The sequence below is a fragment of the Pichia membranifaciens genome, assembly GCF_001661235.1.
Source record: "Pichia membranifaciens NRRL Y-2026 unplaced genomic scaffold PICMEscaffold_5, whole genome shotgun sequence".
In the NCBI taxonomy this organism is placed as follows: Eukaryota; Fungi; Ascomycota; class Pichiomycetes; order Pichiales; family Pichiaceae; genus Pichia; species Pichia membranifaciens.
This window is the reverse complement of record NW_017566986.1, coordinates 922285-943110: the sequence shown is the minus strand read 5'-3', so window position 1 is coordinate 943110 and position 20826 is coordinate 922285. Positions and strand designations below refer to the sequence as shown.

Below are 20826 nucleotides of genomic sequence, written 5' to 3'. Positions count from 1 at the left end.
AGATTAATTAATTACCAGAAATGGCGCTGCATTTTTTTTTAGATATGGGTAATCTCGCATACAAAAAGTACAAGGATGTTTAGCGGCCTACTTGCCTTCGTTTTGTATCTCACACCATGGCTCCTTGCTCTTGGCAAAGTAATCACGGAGGAAAGTATTGTAAACCACACAGACTGCAACTAGTTCGTTCTTGAACCACCGGTGAAATGACTCCAATTCTGTCATCACCCTCTCATTTATTTGAACAAGGTCACTCTGTGATAATTGGTACTGTCTTTCGAGTTGGAACAAACGTAGTTTCAAGTTGTAAAATTTAGTGCGTCGTGTTTCATCCGGATTCGGATCATTCACATACTTCAATATCATGCTGTTGAGCTTTCCAACCCCAGGTATTTTCCCATAGACAGTCTTTTTCGACGTCTTGCTAAATAAGGCGGTTTGCAACTCTTCATCCGTAATAGGCGGCTCAAAGTACTCCTCTGTGTCCGGACTATCTCCCTTTAGGGTGTTTTTCGTCAATGCGTTTTCTGTTTTCATGTCGATTTTTCGTATCCGTATCTCCTCGGCCTCGTAACGCTTATATCGGGATCTTGTATGGTATAAATCTTTCTCAATCATCTTGTACTGTATTATTTTCTTCCTGTTGAACTCCATCAACTCCTTGGCAGTTACACTGAAATGTTTGAGCTCAATTAACTTGTCGAGAAATCCAACATTGACAAAGTTAGTTAGATTTGACAGCAAAATAGTGTGCTGCTCAAATAATTTCCCAATGTGTTCTATATAGTTTGAATTTTGGATTAAAGAGAGTTGATTGAAATTCGACCCTAGCTCTGACAACTCAATTGATAGTTCATTAAAGTGTCTTATCAATCGTTTGTTTATCTTGGATATATTGTTCAAGACAAGCTCATATTTCAAAAATTTGGTCTCAAAGCTCATGAATTTCTGGAATTGTTCTTCCTCAGACAGCTCTTTAAATAGATGGGAGTCTGACAGTGAGGGAACAGGCATGGTAATGTACAACTGATTTTCTAAATTCTCTAAGGGCTTCAGAGGAGATAATTGGTATATCGACGTTTTATATAGAAAAGCGTTATCTTTGTTATTGACGTAGTCCAAAAAGTTGATTTCAGGATCTAAAAAGTGCAAGAAGAATTTACATTTGGAAATTCTTTCATTTTTCAAGCATCTGTTCAAAAATGCTGCTAGCATTCTTTTACGGTACTCAATCAAATTCGTCATCGGATCAGTTTCATTGTGTTTCTTCACGAGCCCGTCATTGCTTTCACCCTCAATAGTGTGATGGTCAGACCCATTACCGGATAAAGAAGATGCTGCCAGGCCAAGGGAGTTGGAGGTTGTGATCGCAATATTTGACCTCAATGACTGTTTCTCCGGAATTGGCGGTATAATCATTGTCGGGAATTCCTTGATAAGGCAAGTCCGCAAAGTTTCGAATTCACTGTAACGTCTTTTCACCGCAATCGGGCCAAATTTGATAAAGTATACTACGTATCCTTGTATCTGGTGTGTGTGTAAATCGTTTGACTTTCGTGCTTCGGTAATCTCAATCATATGGCCAGCTCCTTGGCTCTCCATGATCTCCCTTACTCTGCTCGGAAAGGCAAATTCCTTGTTCGTAATCACCGAAGCCATTGAATCCGTGTCGTGATTGTTAGTTGTCGTCCCCACAGTCTCACTGGGTGTGTCTTTGTTGCCTTCCAACATGCTGATTAGGTTGTATGCCGAAAGATGTGCTTCACCAAGATAAAACGTGATTACACGATATCTCATCATCACCACCTCACATATTTCTTAGGACCTCCGCCTTTTTGACAGCCAGAAATTTCCAACGCGTATATCATGTTGTTGCGTTTCCATTGTATGGGCATTTCGTAGGGGTGAAACAATAAATGTAACTTCCAATTCTCGTGTACATCGGGTGTGTCTGCCTACGAACAGAATGTCGGATTATAGGCATAACATTACGGTACCTTTGGGTTTGGCAGCAAAATATTGGAAGGCTGTAGAGTATGGGACGCTGATCGTTCTGTTTTTGCTGAAAACTACCAATCCTATTTTCAAAATTGCATTGGCACTACATGTTGGATTGCAGACAATGTTGATTCTTTCCTTTTCCCCGTTAGTCTACTACAGATCCAGCATAGGGGATGATGAGTCGTCCTCCAAGGGTTTGATTCAGAAATTCACGGGCTTTGTGCCTGGCTTGATCAAGAAGTTATCGGGCTTGGTGCTGCAGGTAACCCTGAAGTCATTGCGGGCAATGAGCATTTGCGACTTCAAGGTCGACATCAATCGTTTAGCATCTGTTGTTACATATTTTTTGATAATTTTTAGAAAATTGCTTGCTTTGATGGTATTCACTTACGTGACTTCTGAGGATGATGAATCAACACACAAGAAAGCATTTGCACTGTTCACCATATTCATGGCCATGGAGATGAAGTACATACTTGATCTGAGCTGTATCAAAAATGGTGGGGGCACACCAAAACCTCTCAACGGCTCTAAAAACTTGGTGTATAAAACAATCAAACTATTATATACGCTTGAACCACCAAAGATATCCGGCTCGAGCAAAAATGAACTACTTGCATCTCTTCATTTGGTCAGGAGCCGTTTATACCACGCAGGAGTGGGTTTGGCTTATATTTTGATGTATTATACATTCAAGCATGCTACAGAATTAATAGATGATGATTTTATTTGGATGTCAATTATGAAATCACTGATAGCTATAGATGCTTTGTTTATCATGTCATTCGTTTTCGAGCTATCGGGACTAAATTTACATTTCAGTAACAAGGAAGATACGTACGTTTAGTTCATGGTTTGTATGTAACAATATAACTCCTAGATAGAGCTAAAATAATATAATAGAGTTATGAATGTGATGCAGAGAAAAACGCCACAATTGTTCAAAAAGGTTTTCCAGCTCCTTTGAGGTTCAATGTCCCAGTCGATAAAGTTGTTGAAATATTTTTCAACTTTGTTGTTGCTTTTAGGATCCAAGTATGTCATATCAATAGACTTAATGTCTTTTTTGAATAATCGGTGCACCATCTTCTGTAATTTATGCACGTACCTAGAGAATGTTATATTCAGTCTAGTTCCAAACCCTATTTGGACTGTACAGACAAAAATCCACCATATAGAAAATGCCAATGTTATTCCATAATGTACCAATGGCTGGTATGGCGATGGTAGATAGCATAAATAAGTTTCTGCTGTCCCTGCATCGACCTTCCTCGTTTCTTCATTGCTTACAATCCATGTATCATCTTGTTTATTATTTGGATTCCATAGGCTTAATAGCTGGATTGCTGGCTTTTTTACACCCCCTGTCATTGCAGAACTCTTAACTGTAATCTCATCAGTGTACTTAACTCCTGGATGATCTCCTTTTTGAAATTGATAGTCAGCGTGACTGTTGCTGAAACTTTTATCCAATGGATGTCTGATGTGGCAGTAATCGTGATCATCTCCAGAAAAAAGCATTATTGGGCGGATCCAATTAACAATCTTTTGGCTCAACTCATATTCCAAAACAGTTTGATACTGATTCCCCCTGCTCACTGGGAACGCCTTCTTTGACTCCCTCAAAGGTCCACACTCTTGTAGCTCCGTGAACCGATAGAGGGGAACATGAGAAATCACAATTCGAGGGAGTTCTTTGTATGTATTTGAAGGATCTTCAAAGCTCCGCAAAAACTTAGAGGATGCCTGACTAATTTTGTTATTGTCAATGCAGGATATTGAGACTGTATCCATCAATACAATAGAATGATTGCCCAAAACAACTACCTCATCTGCATTCCCAAAATACGCTTTGAACCTGGAGTACTTTCCAAAATCAATTCCATTACCAAATCCGACATCGTGATTTCCAGGTATTTGTCTCAACTGTCTCACCCCTTCGATAGGGTTAAAAACTTTGTTGAATCGGACATATTCTTTCAGCCATACTTTGTCGTTCCATTCCCTACCTCCATCAAACAAATCACCAACAAAAATGATACTATCCGGATCTAGTACTTTGCTGTAAATGTTGTGGTTCCTATGTAGGTAATTGTCACTGAAAATCTTTGTTATCGTCAATTCCAACCAACTTCTTGAAGGATAAGAATAATTGTCCACTATTTGTGGATCACCGATAATTATGGAATGGTGTGGATCTGATTCATGTGGCCAACTCTCCCACTCTTTCCATAGACACGACTGAAAAACATAATAGGGTTTCACCCTTTCAAAATAATGTATCACAGACCACATTAGCAAAAACAACGTTGCAAGCTGCTTCCATCTGATTGTATTTAGAAAGTCATTTTTACTACCGGTAAAAAAAGTATCTTTTTTGTGTGAAGAGTAAGTTTCATTGTAACCTGAAATATCCAATGAGGATTTTCCGCCCAAGCGATGCTTGGGGTTGAATGACATTGATCAAGGACCAGTGCCAGTTCTGTACTAGCTGAAATGCTGTACCAAAATTGGAAAGAATGTTTTTTGTATTAGAAAGATGAAATTATTGTTTGGCAGATGCACTAAAATAACATAAACAAAGTTCTGTGCGCTCCATTGTGTAGAAAATCAATGACAGTAATGGATCTATCATTGACAACGTTTTCTCCTCCTCAATGTTTTGGAAGTGAATCTAAATTAACTACAGCAGCTGTTGCCATGAGAAAAGACAAGAGGCAAAATGAGCGGCCACACCGAAGCTCTGGTCCAGCCAATACAACGGATACAAAAGGTGTTCATGGTTTAGTCGGATTAGAAATATCTTCATTACGGAAATCCCTCAATGGAGGCACGCACTACAACTTTGATCGGTTTTTAGCAAACTCAATTCCGGAGCAGTACACAATTGAGATCATAGATGACGAGGCAAGGAGTAATGAATTATTGGATCAAAAGCCTGCTCTTCGCCTTTGTGATAATGACGAGATTAGAGACATGAGCTACCCGAAGGGAACTTTTGATGAACTTCGACGTTCCCTAGCCGGGAAGTTTGTCACCAACCTGGTTGATCATCAGAAGAATAAAGGTCCTTCTAGACTCATATACACCGTGGGATCTGACCCGCTTGCTGATGTGATGTACACAAAAACGCATGAGAAATTGGCAAGACGAGAGCGTAAGTTCAACCTTGCGGACAGAACTCGAATGCTCAATGAAGTTGACAACTGTATTGAATTACTATCAGTTTTGGGAACAGACATAAAACGAGGCACATTGAGAGAAACTTTGAGAAACTACATTGTTGAAGACGTCGAATTGAGTGAAGAACAAATTTACAGACTGAGTCAACTTTTAGGTACGATTACTTCATTGAACGATCCGACCGATAGCATTGAGATGGTTCTCAAATACAGGCTGACAATCCGGGAAATCCGATTGTTTCTTCTTAACTATGTTAAAATCAAAACTTTAGAAGGGTTCTTGAAAAAGGAAGTCCAAAAAGTACATATGGAGCGGATACGTCGATACGAAGAGCCTGTCACGGAATCAAACACTAGTGCACTAAGAGATAGGAGGCTATCTGATAGGAATGCAAGGATGGGAAAGATAGTCAAGGTAAAGTTTAAAGGTGGGGTCACGTTACTTATAGACCCGATCTGCAAGCCGAAGGTGACTATTCCGAAGTAGATGGAAAAGAAATGATTTCTTCTATAGTAGTAAATAGTTGGCGGACATTCGCTATAGGCTATTTTGTAAGTGTACACATCAATTTATGTATAAAAACTGCACAAGCTTGGCAACTATCACAAGTTATAATTATCAAAATCACTTGGAGAGTTCTTGGACAATAGGGTGGCTGGATATTTCTTTGAGCCAAGCATTGATTTTGTCATACTTGTCGTAATTAGCGTAACCCTTAATGCCGGTAATGATATTACGAGCAAAAATATCTGCGACAGTGATTCTGTCCAATGCAATAAACTTGTTTTCAGCTAAATGATTGTCGACATATGTAAGAAGTGCGTTCAACGCTGTCAAAGCTTTGGCCTTATCTTCCTCTGTCTTTGCACGGAATTTCAAGTCACCGTTGACCTGGATGAAGTCGTGGTTGAAGAAAGCTAACCATCTGATCACCTGTGTAGTTTCATTGACATTTCCACCCAAGAAATCCTTCTTGTCGGAAATTGAAATCAAGTAGTAGATGATAGCGAGAGTCTCAGTGACCTTGACACCCTTATCAGTGATCAAGGCAGGGGTTTTGTGCAAAGGAAAGATCTCGGTGAAGTTTTCGACTCCAGTACCGTCGACAATCTCGAAGGACAAATCCAAATACTTAGCAAGAGCGCCAAACCAGTTGGATCTTGTAGCAGTTGGTCTGATGTAGAGCGTGCCTTGAGTTGCGTTTGTCATCTTTATGGGGTGGTAATGTTTTGGATTTTTCTTTGGTATTTTTTGGATGGTTTCTTGTGAAGCCAACCTCTTACATCGAGCTCCAAATAGTTCAGGGCTACCCAGTCCAATTATATTGCAGAGGTAGTGGTGCTGCTTTTATATTCCGCCTTATTCTGGATGCTGTCAACTGTGGTATAGCGGCGGAATCTTATCCTCACACTTCCGTCAAACTGTGGCGCACGAATTTGGAATAGCATAATTTGTCCATTTTGTGGGTGCTATTGCTTGCACTATGGTATATGCTGACAGAAGCTACGTGTTGCGGAAGTTTGCTGGTGCTGCTTTCTATTCGAGGCGTCTTAGAGGAAAAAGCCCTTCCGCCTCCTATATTCAAATCAACACCACACCTTCGAGATGATGGCTGTACGCATCCTCGCCAGTGTGGGGTTTGAAGGGTGGTAATAGGTGCGTTTGCGGTGTTTCTGTGGTGTCTCTGCGATGAGATGGTGCTGTGCAGCTTCACATGGTCACATGACTGGCTGCTGTAGCTGGACGTTTTTTTCATTGGTATACAGGCTTTAGTTTCTACCAATATACATATAAATAAATAGATAATCAGGTTCGGATCGTTAGGCAAGAGCCACAGGCTTACTTACAACTTGGAGAGAGACTTAGCAACAACGTCCTTAGCCTTCATGGTTTCGTGCCATTTGGTCAAGTATGGGTACTTTGCAGAAGTAATGCCGCCAGCGACGTCGGCAAAGCCAGCATACCACGAGAAGAAGTACTCGTCGGCAACGGTGACGTAGCCGTCGACAGCTAACCAGCTTCTGGTGGCAAGCTCGCTGTTGATGTAGGCCAATTGCTCTGCTTGTTGCTCGGAAGCAGCCTTCTTTGCGTCTTCGGTCTTAGCAACGAAAAGATAGTCGACCCAGGTGTTGACCATGTCTTGGTTGACATAGGATAACCATCTCATAACCTGAGCTTGGTCCTTGTTGGTGACACCTCTAAGGGTCTTGTCGGAAGCAAGGGAAAAGAGGTATTCGATGATGGCCAAGACTTCGGTCAACTCGTAGCCCTCTGAGTCAGCAAAGGCTGGGGTCTTCTTAAGTGGGAAAAGCTTGGCGTATTCCTCGCTCTTGGAGTAGTCCACAACGTCGACATCAATGTTCAATGTCTTGACCAAAGCATCCAACCAGTTGGATCTTGGGGAGGCTGGCTTAATGAAGAGAGTACCTTTTGACATGATTTTATTTTCTTTGTAAATGTTGGTGTTGATGAGAGATGTTTTCTGGGATAATGCAAAACAAGTACGAAACAAGAGAAAGGAGAATGACTTACAGGAGTGACTCGTAGGAAGAGGGAATTGGTCTGTATTTAAGTACAAGCTCGAGAAGCACAGGCCAGATTGGAAATACCCTTTTCAGCATCTTCTTCCCCTGCTATCCAGCACCCAACATTCACATCCTCACGATCCCACTATTTCGGCCTTAGCATCCTCGGAGATCTCTAAATAGGCAAAACTTCCGAGAGGACCCTGCCTGCCGAGAATGCCAGATTGTCCCGCTGTAACTACGCGGGTGGCTCAAATTTTTCCGCAAGGCACGCCCCCTCCACGACAAGACATAGTGTCGCACTACGACAATGCTACAGTTGTTACTGCGTCGATCGGCTACAAATCTTTTAAAAAGCCGAGCCTCCTTTTGCTGCTGACGTCAGCTGCTTCCATTGCATGAATATGCTTAGAGAGCAGAAGAATACGAACGATGTGGTGTTTTCAGAAAAGCCCGGGCAACGGGGCCGATCGAAACGCTCATGTAGCGTGACAAAGGTGTTTTTGTTGCCATTGGCTGTGAGATAGAGCAGCAATCCGGCTCATAAACACGATATCTGCACAGATTGCTGCGACGATGACCCGTACCGTGGTTCTCCCCGACTACAAAGGGCCCGAAAGCGGGACAATTCCCCCCGTGATACTTGATTCGGTGTGCAGCTATGTGACAAACTTCAACGATTTGCTGAACTGGAGTCTGATGAACAAGGCCACATACAACCATGTCATGAACAATAACGATCTCTGGATACGCTACTTGCGGAAGTTAAAGCTGTGGGGGAAGCCGGCGACGACACCCCCTGCAAAGGCAGTTTCTAGATCGGCGGCTGTCTCCACACCCGGAGAGCCGATCCGAAGCGATGACTTCAAGCTGAACCCCTTAAACTGTCTGGACTACCAGATCGACGACCCGTATATGGCCAGGGCCACCTTTATTGAGATATACTCGACCCTGGCGCCTATAGTAAAGCAACTTTTGGTCGAGAGCTATTCCAACTTCCAAAACTTGAGCATTTTCAACACGTTCAGTACGCCGATGAGCCAGGCCAAATTATTCACCAATATCGGAAACTTCCTTCCCATCTATGAAAGCTACGAGAATTACGGCAACTTGAACATCCGGTTCAATACGATCTTGAACTTGTTTGTCAATTCCATCATTAGCGAGCTTGACGTCCAGCTCAAAGATGAGAAGTATCCAGTAGTGCTGGACTTGATCACCTCGCTGGATCACCTGTGCATAACGAGCGACAGAATTCCAATCGATCCCTTGGAATCCTTACTAGAATACTTTATCAGCAAATACAACGAAGACTACCTTTATTTATCAGCGGACGATCTCGCCAATCAGTGTTTCACAAGTGAGCCAGATTTATCAACCAAGAGGGGAGTAGTCAAGGGTTTTTCTTTCAACTTCGGTAAGGTCAGCGAGATCTTTGACGATATTCAGAAGTTGCTAGACTCTCAGCTCAGCGAGATACGAAAAATCTTCAGTGCTGGTGGTAAGACTCATATAGCCGCCAATCGTGACATCGATGAGATTCCCATCATCTTGAAGATATTAGAAAACTTTCTTAGCAATCACTTAATTGGGGGATTGAGTGATAGGATAATTTCCAAGGCAAAACAGATCGATGCGTTGGACGATATCACAAAGCCAAAGCCAAATTTGATTGATGTAAGAAAAAGTGAAGAGCTAGGACAGCTGGATGATAATGTTCATGAAGACGGCTCAGGAGCCAACACAAAGAATCAAATCCTAGAGGGGAATCCGAACGTCAACATAATGAATGAACAGTCCCTGTTTTTCCAGTGTGTCCCTTACCTTCATTCCAAATTAATTTCAACGTTACAAAACTTGAACTATCCACAAACTGAAATTATACTGGACTCTAGCACTAAAACCAAAATGGACTACGTCAAAGTCGTCTGTGAGTTTGTCAATTACTACTACGAGCAATATCTTATTGAATTTTCTAACGAGCTTCCTAGACAGTGTCATATATCACTAATCCAGCTCATTTCCTCATGGCAAACTAATAATCAAAAGGTGCAGAGAAACATGGAACACGAAATTTTGAAACTAGTTGAAGAAGATGAAGATGACAACAAAAGATTTAATTTCGAAATATTCAACACTTTTTCCAATCTTTTCACCTTCAAGTCCAAGCCCGATGATGTGGAGACGAAAGAGGTCAGCGGAGAAAGTGAAAAGCAGACGGACAATGAGGTGAAGCTTACAAAGATGGCGGCTAAATTGAAAATCCTAGTAACAAAAGTCGAGTCCTTGAAAACGTTGGTTAGTATTGATCTAACTGTTTTACTTTTACAGCATATCAAAAATAGTTACGATTTATTGTTAGGTTTGACAAAGTACTCGACAACAGAGCAGTTGAACAAGCAAATTTACAAGACCTGCATCAACATTTTCAGTGATATGTTGACAATATTGATCAGCAATCATATAAAGCCTGGTTTTCTTGAGGCGTTACAAAGATTGAAGAATTACAAACCCGTGAACTTAAACCATGGTGGAGCAGATTATGAGAATAAGACAGATGGTACCTTGGAACCGGTGAACAACTTTATTGAACTTGTCGACGTTGGTGATTTGATTTTACAGATGATCAGCGTGTTTTACAATCATGAATTAATCCAGAGTGGAATTATACCAGTGAAGAATCAACATTCCAGAGATTTTCTTCGCATGAACAATATTGAAAAGTCTATTAAATTAATGGAGTCTACTTTAGATACCTATGTGGCGAATGGTTTAGACATCAGTATTGACATTATAATCTCTGAAATCCGTTTCAAAGTTGAAGAATGTGTTGGAGCTATTCCACTAAATTCCAAATCCAAATCTTCTACGTATTCGACAATGTCATCAAGGCCTAAATCTAGGCCACCTCAATCCTCATCATCTATGATGACAAGCAATACGGTCACCACTACCAACACTAACAATTCAATTAACACCAATATGACTAATGCCAGCACTATTCCAGGTATTGAATCGACCGTTTACAATCTGATCAGCATTGAAACCTTGCCACTTAATGAGGGTAGAACAAGTGAATGGTGTGCTATATGCCTAGAGGTTTTGGAAAGCCATTTCAGTCTGCTCCAGGATTCGATAGATAAGTCGATTATGGATGTTTTCAAGCAGGAACTTGGAGATAGGCTAATAACGTTGTTAATCCAATTGTTGATGATGAAGTTCAAGATTTCCAATGTTGGCGGCATCCAGTTCAGCTTTGACATCAATACTTTGTACTCATACTACCAAAAGAACAGGATAAAGCCTGCAATTGAATATCTCATTGGATTCAAGAAAATTGATCAGCTATTTCTTGTCGATTGTTCCGGTCGTGCTTCTAGCGAGTTTAAACCACAGTGCAAGGAACTTGGGAAGTTGATTATTGATTTGGGCAGAGAAAATGGAGTGTTTACTCCCGAGGAAGTTTATCAGTTTGTTTCAAGACGGAGCGACTGGGACAGAATAAAAAAGAATGTGGACAAGGTAGTGTATGGTTTTGGAGCCGACGATTGTATCATTATGTGAGAGGTGAAATCAATAAAAAATGACATACACCTTTATATTCAGTGTAGAAGCAAGCATATGTATTTATATAAAAAATTCAACAACTATTCAAAGCATTAGCAAAAATCGTTACCGAAGAAGAAAGGTGTGAACTTCTCATCATGAAATTTAGAGAATATTAGCTCTTTAGAAAGAGGTTTTTTTTGAAAACGAGAAATAATACTAAATATTATGAGGGAGTAACTATTAATGGAATATATATAGATAGTAAGTAGGGAGATAGATATAAAATGGGTAATATATAAAGAACGTCGTTAAGGAAGTAAGGGAAAAAAGGTCGTGAGAGAGTAAGCAGCAAACGGGGGGAAAAAGGCAAAGAGAGGAATAAAGAATATAAAAGCATGTCAGTTAGAATGAGTGGGAAAGTGGTGAGTGAGAAAATAAGCAAGAAAAATGGCAAAAAGAATAAAAGTTAAAGTAAGAGAAAAAGATCTAAAGCAAAAGCAAAAAGTTTTAGTTTATCCAATTGATTCCAAACAAATCGATGTCGTCGAATTGTTGTTGCAATTGAAAATCGGACTTCAGTTTAGAGTCAGTGTGCATATTGACTGGTTCAACAAATTGGATATTATCAGTGACGATGCTTGATTTATCACTCCTGCCAGCAATTGAGAAAGTATCAGACAGTTCGTCCTTAGATAATAACGAAGAGGAAGAAAGAGAAGAGTCGGGAACATCGCTTTCTGTGTTAGAAAATTTAAGTATTTCGTTGGAGTATATGATCACCAAATCTACCTGGCTTCGGAAGAGGTTGAACTTGTCGGCATATGACTGATAGTCCAAGTTCCTAGATTGGAAAATCTGTTTATTTTTCAAAATTCTTGAGTCATTTATCTCAATCGACTTAAATCTCTGGTTGAGCCTTTTCAAATCATTGATCAGACCCGGAAGTAAGTTCTTCTTGAAGCTATCCATGTTGAAAATCTCAATCAAACTCGAATCCAATTTGAGTGAAGAGTCGAAATCCATCAGTGTATTGAAAACAAATCTGGTGTCGTTGAAATCAACAAAAGCTATCAACTTGTTGAAAAGGTTAATGTACAGATCAGGATTGAACTGCTTGTTCAAGAAATATGGACAATAGCTCAATTTAGTTAGTGTCAAACAAACAAACTCTAAAGATATTTTCAAGAATATTGGACATTTTGTGACGTTCAAAGGCTCAATGTTTGAGCAGAATCTCTTAGCTATGATGAAAGTTTTCTCCAGTTGGCTTGAAAAATTCAAGTTTTGTGGCTCGAAAAGGTTGAAAATCAACTCTAAGAAATCAAAAGACAATAAAAGATTTGAGTTCAATGCAGGGTTTTCGAGCTTGTTGGACATTGCTCTTTTTTTCATTCTATCAAGTTTGAATTGCCAGTTTGACAAAGACTTTATTAGAAGATGGTCGTCATCCTGCAGTCTTTGGGCTGGAGTCATAATCTGGTCATTTATGGACTCATCAGAGCTTTTGGCTTTGAAGACACCACCATTATTCGTGAATACGAAGTGATCTAGCAATTTTGATAATAATATAGTGATATTTAGCAATTGGCCCAAATATGAAACTCTATCCTTTGATTCTTCTAGAATAAAATCTAGAGGCTGGACCCACTTGAGACCCAATCTGAAACCATAGAAGTTTCCTAGAATGAAGATTACACACCAGATATTTTTTTTGTAATTATTCTTTTCATTGTCATCAATATATTCTTCAATATAATTGTATTTGAGACATTTTGATTTACAAGACTCTAACCATTGAAAATTACAAGTATCCAGCTCGTCATCTATATCGAATTTAGTTGATTTGATTTTCGTTGGGAAGCAGCACAATAGAAGGACAGCAACCAATGAGTTATAAGGATCATTTGCTTCAGTTTCCTTTATATCCTCGGAATTGTTGAGAAAGCCCAAAACTTCTTTGATGATAAAATGGGTGTAAATGTCTATATTGGATGTGGCTATATATACGATTGACCAAAACAGCAGTTTATTTGAGACAAAGAGATGTTCAATTGAGATGATTTTGTCCATAATTGGGATAAAGGGTAGGTAGTTGGCATTAAAGTCAAGCATTATTTCCTCTATTTCATTGTGAGAGAAGCAGCAGCAGTCGTTCAGAGTGTAGAGTTTGAAGTTTTCAGATGATATGGTATCTTTGACAGGATTGGCAACTTTTTTGGAAGAAACTTTTTTTGTTGGCGCATCTTCTACTTCAATATCCGAGAGATTTGGAGATATGGAGTTTGAATTTGGAGGAGTGATGACGGATTCGAATTTGCTTAAAATGTTATTGATGGAATGGAAGTTTGTAGGTGGGTTTTTCTCATAGATATAATCGTTTTCGGAGTCTTCAATATCGTTGTCATTATATATTTCATTATCGTTGTCGTTGTCATTGTCGTTATCGTTGTCGTTGTCATTTTCATCTTCAATTTCATTGTCATAGTTTTCATTTTCAATATCCTCATCTTCCTCCTCATCTTCATCTTCTTGGTCTTGGTCGATGGTGCTGCCATGTAATAGTTTGTTGTGCAATTGACTATTGAAGTCCAGATCTCTCTTGCAATTTTCAATATTCACTAATCCGTCCACTTTGATGCCCTTCTGCTTACATAATGATTTCAAATATTTATCTTTCAAAATGAGATCGTCGACCAAATTTTTCAACTTTTCGATATCGTTGGACAGATTTTTGATAATATTGGATCTTTTCACTGGTATAACGACCTCCAGCTGGCACACCAGTCCCCTCTTAGCGCAGGAGGAGCATGCGTGCGGTGCAGTTTCGATGTAGTTGCACTTGGTCTTGTGTTTTCTGCAACGGGAGCAGGATTTAAGGTGTTTAGGCTTTGGGTGATCCGTTGTAGTCTGGAACGGAAGGTTAGCCGGGTTGATGATCTTGGCCAAGCTGACCCCGGCAATGTTTTTTGTTGTGGCGGGGGCCGGTCTAGGGTTGTCGCAGGATTCTTTGAACGGGGAGGAAGGCGGTGGGGAATGCAGCGTAGTGGTGGAGGTTGCAGTTGAGGATAGCGAGCATGCAGGGGAAGCTGCGTTCGGTGAGGAGGAGGATGTTGAAGGTGAAGGCTTTGTCTTCTTGAGGGTGTTCGGTAGCAAGGGGACCAGTTTTCTCTTTTGGCTGCCCGTAGCGGGGCTGTTGCTGTTGACGCTACTTTTGTTGGACTGACAGGACATGCTATGTGGAAAAAAAAAAAGTTTTGCTCTATGGATTTATATCATAGGAGGTAGGGCAGTGGGTCGGTTGTGTCGATCCCGGTTTATGAATGTAGTGGAGCCCGTGCGGATGTCGGGGGTGTCCTGGCGAAGGGGGTATTTGGACGTAGAGTAGAGGTCTGGGTTCGGCGACGGAGCTTAGAGGAGACAACTCGCTGGAAAAAATATACTCGGTGGTGGACGAAAGAGCTGGTGTTGCTTTGTTTGGGGGTGTTGCGGTTCTCGACGAGAGTGTCTTTGTTCCGCTGCAGGGGTGTACTGTTTGTTCTACAAGAGGGGCCAGCAGAGAGAGGATGGCACAAGGAACATCGCCAGACGGCGGCGGTACGGGGAGGAAGAAGCGGGTGGCTGCAGCACCAGCACCAGAGAGTGCCATCCTGGAGGCACAGAGCAGGCACAGCGCAGGCAACAACCGGAAGGGTGTTTCGGCACGCAAGCCGGGGGGTCCGTGAAGCGGTGATTTCCCCAAACGGCCGGCTCTGGCTGGAGAAGAGTGAAGAGCCGTCTGGGGCGCCAGCGGAGAAAAGAACCACACACCTGCCGGCAGGGAGGCCGGCAGACAGGAACGGCGAGAGAAGGAATGGAGCGCAGCGTGTTGCTGCAAGGCGGACGCCGGCGGACGGTCTGGGCGGGATCCGGGACGCGGGAGCCGGGATCCGGCGCGCAGCAGGGCCGTGGGGCTGTGTTGCAAGTGTGGTTTTGTCGGAATCCTGCGCCAGGCGGGCCCGGGGAAGGCGGGGGGACGGGAGCTGGATAGATGCGGGCCACGCACTTGGTGGGCTGCGGGGCCATCTGGTGCCCCGTCTGGTCCTGATCCGGCGTGTTGCCCCGTTTGGCGGTGGTCGACCCCCTGCCCCCTTCTCGTTGTCCCGTTGCCCCGTTGCCCCCGGCGGAGCCACAAGGATGCGGGAATTACGCATTACACACGGGGCTGCCGTTATTCGCTCACCGCCGCGCTGCGTAGCGCACTGTCCAGCGCAGCGTCTCAAACTCCGTGCCGAAGACAGCAGGCGCACCAGCCTCCTGTGCTGCTGCCAGCGCTGTTATTTCTCCGGACGGCGATTGGCGCAGACAGCGTGTTGGCGTGGTGGCATGTTGAGCGTGCTGACGTGTTGGGCGTGCTTTTACTGTTGGTGCGCCTGTTGCGGCAGGCATGTTAAAACGTAGCATAAGAGCGTCTATCTAGCTGGCGGGGTGCTGGGGCCACACCAGGGGTGTCGAGATAAGCAGCGGGGCAGCGGGGCAGCGGAGCGGTCTAGTCGGGCCTCGACCCGGCCGGACCGGCACTAGCCCCCCACCCTCTCCTCGGAGCTCTCCACGCGGATGCTGTCCAAGTGCTGGCGGCTCTCGCGGTCCTGCAGACCGGTGGTGCCCGGGCGGGGGCTCGTCTCCGGCGTGTCGTGCCCCTCGTCGCCCAGCAGTTCGTCTGCTCCGCAGCCGCAGTCGTAGTCCTCGAGAATCGTCGTGCAATCGTACCGCGGCTTCGCCAAGCGCTCGTTCACCTTGTTGTGGATGAAGCAGCCCCACATGGCAGCGCTCTTGCGGGAGCCGATCTGCGGCGGGTACTGCTGCAGCAACTTGATGAAGTGGCGGGCACAGTCGCCGCAGGGGTACACCTGGGCAAACGACTCGATGTAGCGCTTGAGGTACACCTTCTCGCTCTCCACGGGCGCCTCCGGGTACCGGGCGAGAATCGTGTGCAGCAATTTCCATGCTGCGTTGCCCAACTCCGCCTTGAGTGTCTCGTTCGCCATCTGCGGCATGAAGGGCGTGGCGGCCGTGTCGAACACAGCGTCGTCGTCGGCCCCGGCGCCCACGGCCTCCTCACCGAGGGCCACCGCGTTCTGGTTCGTGATCGGGTGCTGGTCGCCGTCCCGCTGGTGCTGGATCCTCGTCTGGCTGCTGTTCACAAGGTTGTACAGAAGCACCACCACAAGCACCACCGAGATCACAAACGTCCGGCTCGTCCTCATTCCTAGCTTCTTCATGGTCTGGCTGCGGTTGGATGTGTCTTGTCTGGCTGCGCCTGCGTCGGTGTCGGTGTGTGTGTGGAAAGAACGCAGCAGCTGCCCCCCCCCCCCCCCCCCCCCCCCCCCCCCCCCCGAGAACTGCACCACTCCTTTTCTCTGCTATCTCCATCGCATTCTGTCCGAATCATGATGGCACCACCCGCCCCGCCAGCGCAGACGCGACGCCTCCCCCACGCCCGCACCCCCGGCCCTTCTCACTCGTTCCGCACTCCTGTCCTCCCTCGCCGGATGACAGGCCTCTGCCACGCCATGCTACCGGCCTGTCTGCCTATCTACCGATGTGGTACCCGGACACGTTCTCTCGGCAGCCCCACGAACCTCTTTTCTAACCTGCTTCTTCGCCCCAACTCTCCTGATCTGCCTCCTCTGGCAACCTTTCTTGCTCGCCGCTTGCCTCTCCCTCTCCCTCTCCTCTCACCTCCCCTCCCTGCACGCTGCCTAATGCCGAGTGACACGCCCCCACACAAAAACTCCATAGATGCCTTCCACATCAACTCCGCCAGGGAGTTCCACAGACTGACTACCGGTTCACGGTTTCCTTCAAAGCCTTTGCCGCCCGCAGGTGTCCCGGCTCCGGGCTCCCCTTCCTCTTCCTCCCCCTCCTCCGCATCATCACTGCGCCCGCCACTGCCGCCATTGCCGCAGACGGCCATCCGAGATGCGAAACCAACACCGACTACTCCGAAACAACAACAAAGTTCTCCAAATACAGTCCCATGCAGCCACAACAACCCTGTCTGCTGCCACTGCGGCCAGGTAGTCATTCCGGCGCCTGTCGCTAGCCTACCGGTGAAAGACAGCCCTTCTATTTGCATAAACAACCAATGGTACATCTGCACCCAGCGATTGCCTATTCTCAATGCACAAGAGATCGAGCACTTCGAGGAAATTTTGACCGACATACCCGTTCCTGAAATGATCTTTGGAAACAATAAGGTCGAGGTTCTTTTGAAGCAACAGACTTCGGAGGACATCAGGTTTCATATTATGTTCAACCCATTGGACGCATTGAAGTTGGTAGAGAGAAACCCAGAAGACCTAATCCAGGTCAGTTACGCAGACTCGTGGTTCAAGAGTCGACAGCTCAAGCATCAGAATTCGGAAAATGTCTCCTTGGAAGTTTACAAACCTTACGACTGGACATACACCTCCAGATATAAAGGTACAATGATCCAGGCCGATGACGGGGTATGCTGGATACAAGATCTAGACGGCAGCCATGCAATACCCTTAGACAAGTTAACAAGTAATAACCCAATCAAATTCTACGACGACATGATACTTTACGAAGACGAATTGGGAGACAACGGTATCTCTATGCTAAACATCAAAATCAGAGTCATGAGCAACTGTCTGCTACTGCTACAGAGACTATTCATACGAGTGGACGGAGTCCTTGTCAGAATAATAGACACCCGGCTCTACGTCGATTTCGACGAGTTTCTCATCATCAGAGAACAGAAATTTATGCAGGACCATTACAACGATTTGGTGAATAAAGTGGCCGGGCCAGATCCAAAGAAGATGATGAGAGACATAAATTGGTGTAGCACAAAGCTCCCTGTCGTGGAGACAACAAGGGAGTATATAGTTCTAGACAAAAATTAGATAATTCTATGCTCCGAAAGGAATGACTCAAAAATTAATTAAACGGTTCGAATTCTTTTTGTTATACCCCGGAGAAATGGTAAAGAAAAAGTACTTTTTTCTAAAACTTTTTTCCCGGGTCACGTGCTTTACTGAAAAATCTCGGATTTGATGTCTCCATCATTTATCGGTTCGAGCTAGTATCTGTCCGATGATTCATACTAGATGCCTGCCAAATGTGTGGGCTTTACCTGACTTACTTTTCCCTTTGTACAAAAAATAAAGCAAGCGTGAGCAAGAAAGATATGAAGCTTTCAAGTGGGGTTGCCGGGTTTATCCAGCTAAGATATTTGTCGAGCAAGCGGAAGCTTGCAGTCGTCGGCTCTGGACCTTCGGCATTTTACACAGTTTTGAACATTCTCAAAGAGAAACCCAATGATTTTGAGATAGACATGTTTGAAAGAAACCCTTCTCCGTTTGGACTTGTGAGATATGGAGTAGCACCGGATCATCCTGAGGTCAAAAATTGTATCGATAGATTCAACGATGTGTCAGAGTTTATTCCTACAGGTGCGTTTAAGTACTACGGTAATGTATCGGTATCTGACCCTGATAACCATGATGGGAAGCCCCAGTTGAGCTTGAAAGATCTATACCAAAACTATAATGGAGTCCTGTATGCATATGGGTCATCTAGTGCAAACGTTCCGGAATTAGCTGGAATTGAACATCCAGCAGTAATCGACTCATTCTCTTTTGTTGGATGGTACAACGGGCACCCTAAACACGAAAAATTGAAAGTTCCACTGGAGAAGGTGGAGAATGTTACAATTATAGGCAATGGTAACGTTGCCATTGACATAATTCGTGTTCTTTTAGCGCCACCTACGCAGCATTGGGCGAAAACGGATATATCGAAGGCTGCGCTCGAAGTGCTGGAGGCCAGTAAAGTGAAGAACATTAATGTTGTTGCTAGAAGAGGTGTCTTGGAAAGTAAGTTTACAAACAAGGAGTTGAGAGAGCTCCTTGAAATGGACAAAATAGGAGTATTTTTTTCGGGATGGAACTCTGAAGAGTTCAAGGACGAATTGAAGGAAACAAAACTAGACCGAGTTAACAAGCGTCGTGTTTCGCTATTGGACAAATATATCGGGAAGTACTCAGAGGATCAGCTACGAGATCCCAAGGCTAGGACATGGAGCCTGCAGTACTTGAAGTCCCCTATTGGAGTCAAGGTAAAGGACGATGAGTTGTTGAGTGAGACGATATTCAGTGTGAACAAGAAGGTCAAATCTGCCGAAAGTGGCAAGTGGGAGATCCAGCCTGCGGGAAAAATCACCTCTGTTTCAAACGAGTTACTCATTCTAGCTACTGGGTACAAGTGTGGGCCTTTATCGGAGTTCAAGGAGTTAGGCATTCCATTCGAGAAGGGCCGGATTCCCAACGACAACGGAAAGGTTGATGGAGTGGAACATTCCTACTGTGTCGGCTGGGTTGGCAATGGGTCGACGGGAAACATCAACAGCACTGTTGTGGACAGCATGAACGTGTCCATCACGATTGTCAACGACATGTGCAACAATGGTGACACCGAGGTGAAGAAGGGGAGAGAGGCGATCGATGAGCTCTTACACCAAAAGGCAATCCGAAGCGTCACGTGGGACGACTGGAACCAGATCCACAAGAAGGAAATCGAGGAAGGGTCCAAGACTGAGAAGCCGTATGAGAAGATGACGTTCAAGAAGATGCTAGAGGTGGTTTAGTTTCTAACAGTTAACGGCAAACATCAAACGATCAACGGTGGTTTCATTGTCTTAGTGAGGTCGTGAATAAAATAAATATATGCATGCGTATATACGTACATACACATATATACACAGAAAATAAATAAAACAAATAAATAGATAGATAGAGTTAAGTCGTGAGAGAGGGTGCAGCACGCGGGAGCTCTTCAAAGAGCGGCGGCAGAGCCATTAACAGAGCCTAGCCATATACTCAGTGGTGTTCCTTTTCGTGGGACAAGTGGAAGTAGTATTCGAGACCGTAACCCAAGAACAAGAATCCCAAGGCGAAGTGCAAGACTGGAGAGCCCTTGTTTCTGTAGGCTTCTCTGTAGATGGCGAAAGGAGTCTTTGGGGCCTCGAAGGTGGCAGTGCCTCTTGGCAACTTGGAGTAGAAAGCAACAATGCTTTGCATTCTCTTGGCAGCTGGGTTAGAGCTCAAGTTCTGTAGTGAAGGGGGTAGAGTGGGGGAGAGAGAAAACTCGTGTTAGTACTCTATTCGGTGTCATAGCAGCGCAACGTGGCAATTGGTGCCCTGCCGCCGCTTGATGACTGCAGCAGGAACGAACCGTGTCCGAGGAGCCGTGCACTTTGCGGACTTCGGTCCAGTCCACGCCCAGACGTCCGCCTGCGCCAGTGCTACCACTGTTCATGTCCATTTTCCACCGGCAACGGGCTAGCAGCAACGACAACACGCCGTCTTGCCTTTCTTCTCTTCTCTTTTCTAGCGGATACATACAGTTGGGGAGGCGATCTTTGGAGGGATCAAGGTGGTGAGAGATCTTCTGAAAACGTTGGACATGATGGCTGTTGATGTCTGTCGGTCGGTCTGGCTGTCTACCAAGCCTAAACCGTATCACCAGGCCATGCGTGTCTCTCTTCCGTCACGTATCTGTGCCC

The 20826-nt window shown here is 44.3% G+C and overlaps 12 protein-coding genes across 12 annotated transcripts; 5 read left to right on the top strand and 7 right to left on the bottom strand.

Moving 5' to 3' along the window:
* Positions 1-12: 12 nt before the first annotated feature.
* Positions 13-1760, bottom strand: PICMEDRAFT_17770 (hypothetical protein). Its single transcript, XM_019161735.1, has one exon. It carries the CDS (start codon positions 1729-1731, stop codon positions 88-90), a length of 1644 nt encoding a protein of 547 aa, XP_019016402.1. The 5' UTR covers positions 1732-1760; the 3' UTR covers positions 13-87.
* Positions 1761-1966: 206 nt separating this feature from the next.
* Positions 1967-2848, top strand: PICMEDRAFT_74057 (hypothetical protein; the record flags this gene model as incomplete). The annotated part of the gene is made up of 1 exon (XM_019164664.1): positions 1967-2848. One exon carries the CDS (start codon positions 1967-1969, stop codon positions 2846-2848), a length of 882 nt encoding a protein of 293 aa, XP_019016401.1.
* Positions 2849-3165: 317 nt separating this feature from the next.
* On the bottom strand, positions 3166-4332 carry PICMEDRAFT_19643 (hypothetical protein; the record flags this gene model as incomplete). The annotated part of the gene is made up of 2 exons (XM_019162132.1): positions 3166-3413; positions 3465-4332. Coding segments are annotated over 2 exons (1116 nt in total), but the record flags the coding sequence as incomplete, so codon positions are not given.
* Positions 4333-4680: 348 nt separating this feature from the next.
* PICMEDRAFT_17767 (hypothetical protein) lies at positions 4681-5860 on the top strand. The gene has a single exon (XM_019161734.1). The coding sequence runs from the start codon at positions 4702-4704 to the stop codon at positions 5668-5670; it is 969 nt and encodes a 322-aa protein (XP_019016399.1). The 5' UTR covers positions 4681-4701; the 3' UTR covers positions 5671-5860.
* Positions 5809-6393, bottom strand: PICMEDRAFT_74054 (hypothetical protein; the record flags this gene model as incomplete). Its single annotated transcript, XM_019164663.1, has 1 exon — positions 5809-6393. One exon carries the CDS (start codon positions 6391-6393, stop codon positions 5809-5811), a length of 585 nt encoding a protein of 194 aa, XP_019016398.1.
* A 634-nt stretch (positions 6394-7027) lies between these two features.
* PICMEDRAFT_13011 (hypothetical protein) lies at positions 7028-7621 on the bottom strand (the record flags this gene model as incomplete). The annotated part of the gene is made up of 1 exon (XM_019159996.1): positions 7028-7621. The coding sequence occupies one exon, from the start codon at positions 7619-7621 to the stop codon at positions 7028-7030; it is 594 nt and encodes a 197-aa protein (XP_019016397.1).
* A 596-nt stretch (positions 7622-8217) lies between these two features.
* PICMEDRAFT_17765 (hypothetical protein) lies at positions 8218-11375 on the top strand. Its single transcript, XM_019161733.1, has one exon. It carries the CDS (start codon positions 8286-8288, stop codon positions 11271-11273), a length of 2988 nt encoding a protein of 995 aa, XP_019016396.1. The 5' UTR covers positions 8218-8285; the 3' UTR covers positions 11274-11375.
* Positions 11376-11484: 109 nt separating this feature from the next.
* PICMEDRAFT_17764 (hypothetical protein) lies at positions 11485-14956 on the bottom strand. The gene has a single exon (XM_019161732.1). It carries the CDS (start codon positions 14487-14489, stop codon positions 11766-11768), a length of 2724 nt encoding a protein of 907 aa, XP_019016395.1. The 5' UTR covers positions 14490-14956; the 3' UTR covers positions 11485-11765.
* An 858-nt stretch (positions 14957-15814) lies between these two features.
* On the bottom strand, positions 15815-16291 carry PICMEDRAFT_35868 (hypothetical protein; the record flags this gene model as incomplete). Its single annotated transcript, XM_019162971.1, has 1 exon — positions 15815-16291. The coding sequence occupies one exon, from the start codon at positions 16289-16291 to the stop codon at positions 15815-15817; it is 477 nt and encodes a 158-aa protein (XP_019016394.1).
* Positions 16292-16999: 708 nt separating this feature from the next.
* Positions 17000-18166, top strand: PICMEDRAFT_60061 (hypothetical protein; the record flags this gene model as incomplete). Its single annotated transcript, XM_019163411.1, has 2 exons — positions 17000-17122; positions 17204-18166. 2 exons carry the CDS (start codon positions 17000-17002, stop codon positions 18164-18166), a joined length of 1086 nt encoding a protein of 361 aa, XP_019016393.1.
* A 284-nt stretch (positions 18167-18450) lies between these two features.
* Positions 18451-19908, top strand: PICMEDRAFT_74048 (hypothetical protein; the record flags this gene model as incomplete). The annotated part of the gene is made up of 1 exon (XM_019164662.1): positions 18451-19908. One exon carries the CDS (start codon positions 18451-18453, stop codon positions 19906-19908), a length of 1458 nt encoding a protein of 485 aa, XP_019016392.1.
* Positions 19909-20019: 111 nt separating this feature from the next.
* PICMEDRAFT_17761 (hypothetical protein) lies at positions 20020-20766 on the bottom strand. The gene is made up of 2 exons (XM_019161730.1): positions 20666-20766; positions 20020-20371 (listed from the first exon to the last, which is right to left on the bottom strand). Exons 1-2 carry the CDS (start codon positions 20726-20728, stop codon positions 20141-20143), a joined length of 294 nt encoding a protein of 97 aa, XP_019016391.1. The 5' UTR covers positions 20729-20766; the 3' UTR covers positions 20020-20140.
* Between the last annotated feature and the right edge of the window lie 60 nt (positions 20767-20826).

Bases quoted from the DNA above. Each gene is read 5' to 3' on its own strand.
- PICMEDRAFT_17770 (XM_019161735.1), bottom strand. From the start codon at position 1,731: ATGTTGGAAGGCAACAAAGACACACCCAGTGAGACTGTGGGGACGACA.
- PICMEDRAFT_17767 (XM_019161734.1), top strand. From the start codon at position 4,702: ATGAGAAAAGACAAGAGGCAAAATGAGCGGCCACACCGAAGCTCTGGT.
- PICMEDRAFT_17765 (XM_019161733.1), top strand. From the start codon at position 8,286: ATGACCCGTACCGTGGTTCTCCCCGACTACAAAGGGCCCGAAAGCGGG.
- PICMEDRAFT_17764 (XM_019161732.1), bottom strand. From the start codon at position 14,489: ATGTCCTGTCAGTCCAACAAAAGTAGCGTCAACAGCAACAGCCCCGCT.
- PICMEDRAFT_17761 (XM_019161730.1), bottom strand. From the start codon at position 20,728: ATGTCCAACGTTTTCAGAAGATCTCTCACCACCTTGATCCCTCCAAAG. The intron at 20,372-20,665 runs GTATGTATCCGC...CCTTCACTACAG, and splicing joins CAAAGATCGCCTCCCCAACT to AACTTGAGCTCTAACCCAGC.